General features: G+C 45.0%; 1 protein-coding gene across 5 annotated transcripts in view; it reads right to left on the reverse strand.

The window, feature by feature from the left end:
- Window positions 1-2500, reverse strand: part of prom1b (prominin 1 b) — a 47819-nt gene that overhangs the window by 34900 nt on the left and 10419 nt on the right. For all 5 annotated transcript variants that reach the window (XM_027174414.2, XM_027174412.2, XM_027174417.2 and 2 more), the window contains exon 4: window positions 1049-1254. In XM_027174414.2, coding sequence (XP_027030215.2) covers window positions 1049-1254 — 206 coding nt within the window. The remainder of the gene's footprint in view (window positions 1-1048; window positions 1255-2500) is intronic.

A 2500-nucleotide genomic window follows, 5' to 3' on the forward strand; every position in this document is an offset into this window, starting at 1 on the left:
TGTTCCAAACCCTGTCTTACTAGTCAAGAGCCTTAAACTAAGGCCCCGTTCACACTGCAGGTAAAAGTGGCCCAAATCAGATCTGGGCCACTTCCATATGTGCTCCTGAATCAGACCCAAATCTGATTTTTTCCAATGTGGCCGCAGTGTGAACAACCAAGGCGGATTTCATGCGACTTCTACATCAATCTACATCAACATTCGTCACAATTATACGCTTCTTTCTCTTTTTTTTTGGCGCCGGCGAAAACGTGACACAAACGTGACTGGTAACGTGTGTGTGTTAAGAGTGTTATATAAAGTGGCTACGTGAACCAGCTCATAATGTTTGCATTGAATACATCACATTATAGCATTACATGATATGTTTGCTTGCACCAGATGATACAATACTTCCTCCATAACCTCGCCAACTGTTTAGCGCAACGGCGTGCTGCGTGTGACGTCATTGTTATTGTTCGTTTGTGCATGCGGGTCAGTTAGAAACAGCAAACAGTTCAAATAGGCCACATTTTAAAAGGTAATTTGAACAGCCAAACAAAAAAATCAGATGTGAGCAAAATATCCGAATTGAGAATTAAGACTTGCAGTGTGAACGTGGCCTTACCCTCCTGATCAACTTAAATGTAACTTCAGTTTAAAAAAAAAAAAAAAAAGGCTCATGGTGCGTTTATCAGCGTTCAAATGCTGTAATCATGTCTCAAAAAAGAAATTAAAAACAGTTATGAAAGTGCACAATGTGTGTGTGTGTGTCTGTGTGTTTTTGTGTGTGTATGTGCATGTCTCTGTGTGTATGTATGTGCATGTGTGTGTATGCGTGTGTACATGTGTATGGGTATGTGCGTGTGTGTATTTGCATGTGTGTGTGTGTGTGTGTGTATGTGCGTGTGTGTTTATGTGCGTGTGTGCGTGTATGTGTGTTTGTGTGTGTGTGTGTGTGTGTGTGTGTGTGGGCGGGTGTCTCTACAGTACATTGGTTATAAGCAGAAAAGCATCTCAGTCTGTTGTGGGATTGTAAACACATTTGAGCTGTAGTTTGCATACATACGCCATGACCACCGACGAGGTGATGAGTGAGACGGTATAGAAGCCACGCTGACACTCAGCATTTTTGCGGTGCCTTTGGTGCATCTCGCCTCCGCAGTTCTCACAGCACCGACACAGGCAGAAAAACAAACCCACCAGCGGCATCAGCAGCACGAACACGATGCCCGACACAGCCAGCACGATGAAGCCGAGCTCATAATAAATGGCCTTCGGAAAGGAGAGCGAGAAAAAAACATGAAAAATATGAGTCATGGTTTATTTCATCTGTTATGAAAACCTGACGTGGCTCGTTACAAAAACACGCTTCCATCATTCTATATGTGAGTCATCATGAAGCCACGTGAACTGAGTCACAATCAGTGGTCTCTGTGCAGCCATGGAATTCTGGCTCGCCTGACGATGTAGCTAAAGGCCAAAAAGTGCATGTGAATCAGGAAAATTTTAGTGTGTTGTTTTATTAGTCTAAATCATTTCAGACGGCTACTAATGGACCATTGGGCCATGAACATTCTTCAAGAAGCTCTTGGAGTCTCAGGGTTTTAACACCAAAAGTAGACTTGAGCTGGTCCATGGAGCTCAGAAGAATCCAATTACTGTTCCTTTTTATTTTTATGCTTAATCCACACCTTTTGTCCTCTGAAATCTTGCACATCGCTCTACATGGATTTACAGTTCGTTTTCTTTCAACAGTCAACAAAGTGCACACGTGCATCGATGATGTATTTTATGTCAGCCTCTTTGTTATCTAGAACCGGTTCGAACCAGATGTCATTCATAGTTTCTGATCCATCGTGCTCAGAACATCTATCCAGTTGCTTTCTGTCTATCTAGATAAATGACTCCTGTCCCTAATCGGTAGCATCACCCAAAATATGAACTATACAAATGAGTTCTTTGTTACTCTGTCTGCTTACAGTGCATGATCTGTTTATGTGTATGGATTTGATGTGTTTTGGAGGATGCCGCGGGGGGGTGTTGCAGGCCCGTATGTTCAGTCCTAGGGGGATTTTGTTTATTTATTGATTTTGTTTGTCCCATGGCGGAGGACTTTTCCCACCCTCCCCCCTCCTGGTGTTCTGGACTCGTGCAGGGGGTCGCGCTCGGCCCTTCAGCTCGGCGGTGGACGTCGCTCAGCCCTCTCTGGCTGCGCCGCCGTGTGCGTTTCTCCCCCCACCTGCCTCGCCGTGTGCCTTGCTCCCCCCACCTGCCTCTTCGTGTGCCTTGCTCCTCCCACCTGCCTTCGCCGTGGTCCTTGCTCCCCCCATCTACCCCATTTCCCATTGTCGTTACTCTGTCTATTTAACTGTGCCGCGTTGCCTTGTGCTGTCTCTAGTCCGTGTCATGTTTAGTGTTCTTTTGTCATTAAACCCTGTTTATTTCGCCATCCTGCATTTGGGTCCATTTCATTCCCGTGTTCGTGACACCAACTATATAGAAACGTTTCTTTGCGGTT

This window comes from Tachysurus fulvidraco, chromosome 7 (assembly GCF_022655615.1).
Source record: "Tachysurus fulvidraco isolate hzauxx_2018 chromosome 7, HZAU_PFXX_2.0, whole genome shotgun sequence".
NCBI classification, from domain to species: Eukaryota; Metazoa; Chordata; class Actinopteri; order Siluriformes; family Bagridae; genus Tachysurus; species Tachysurus fulvidraco.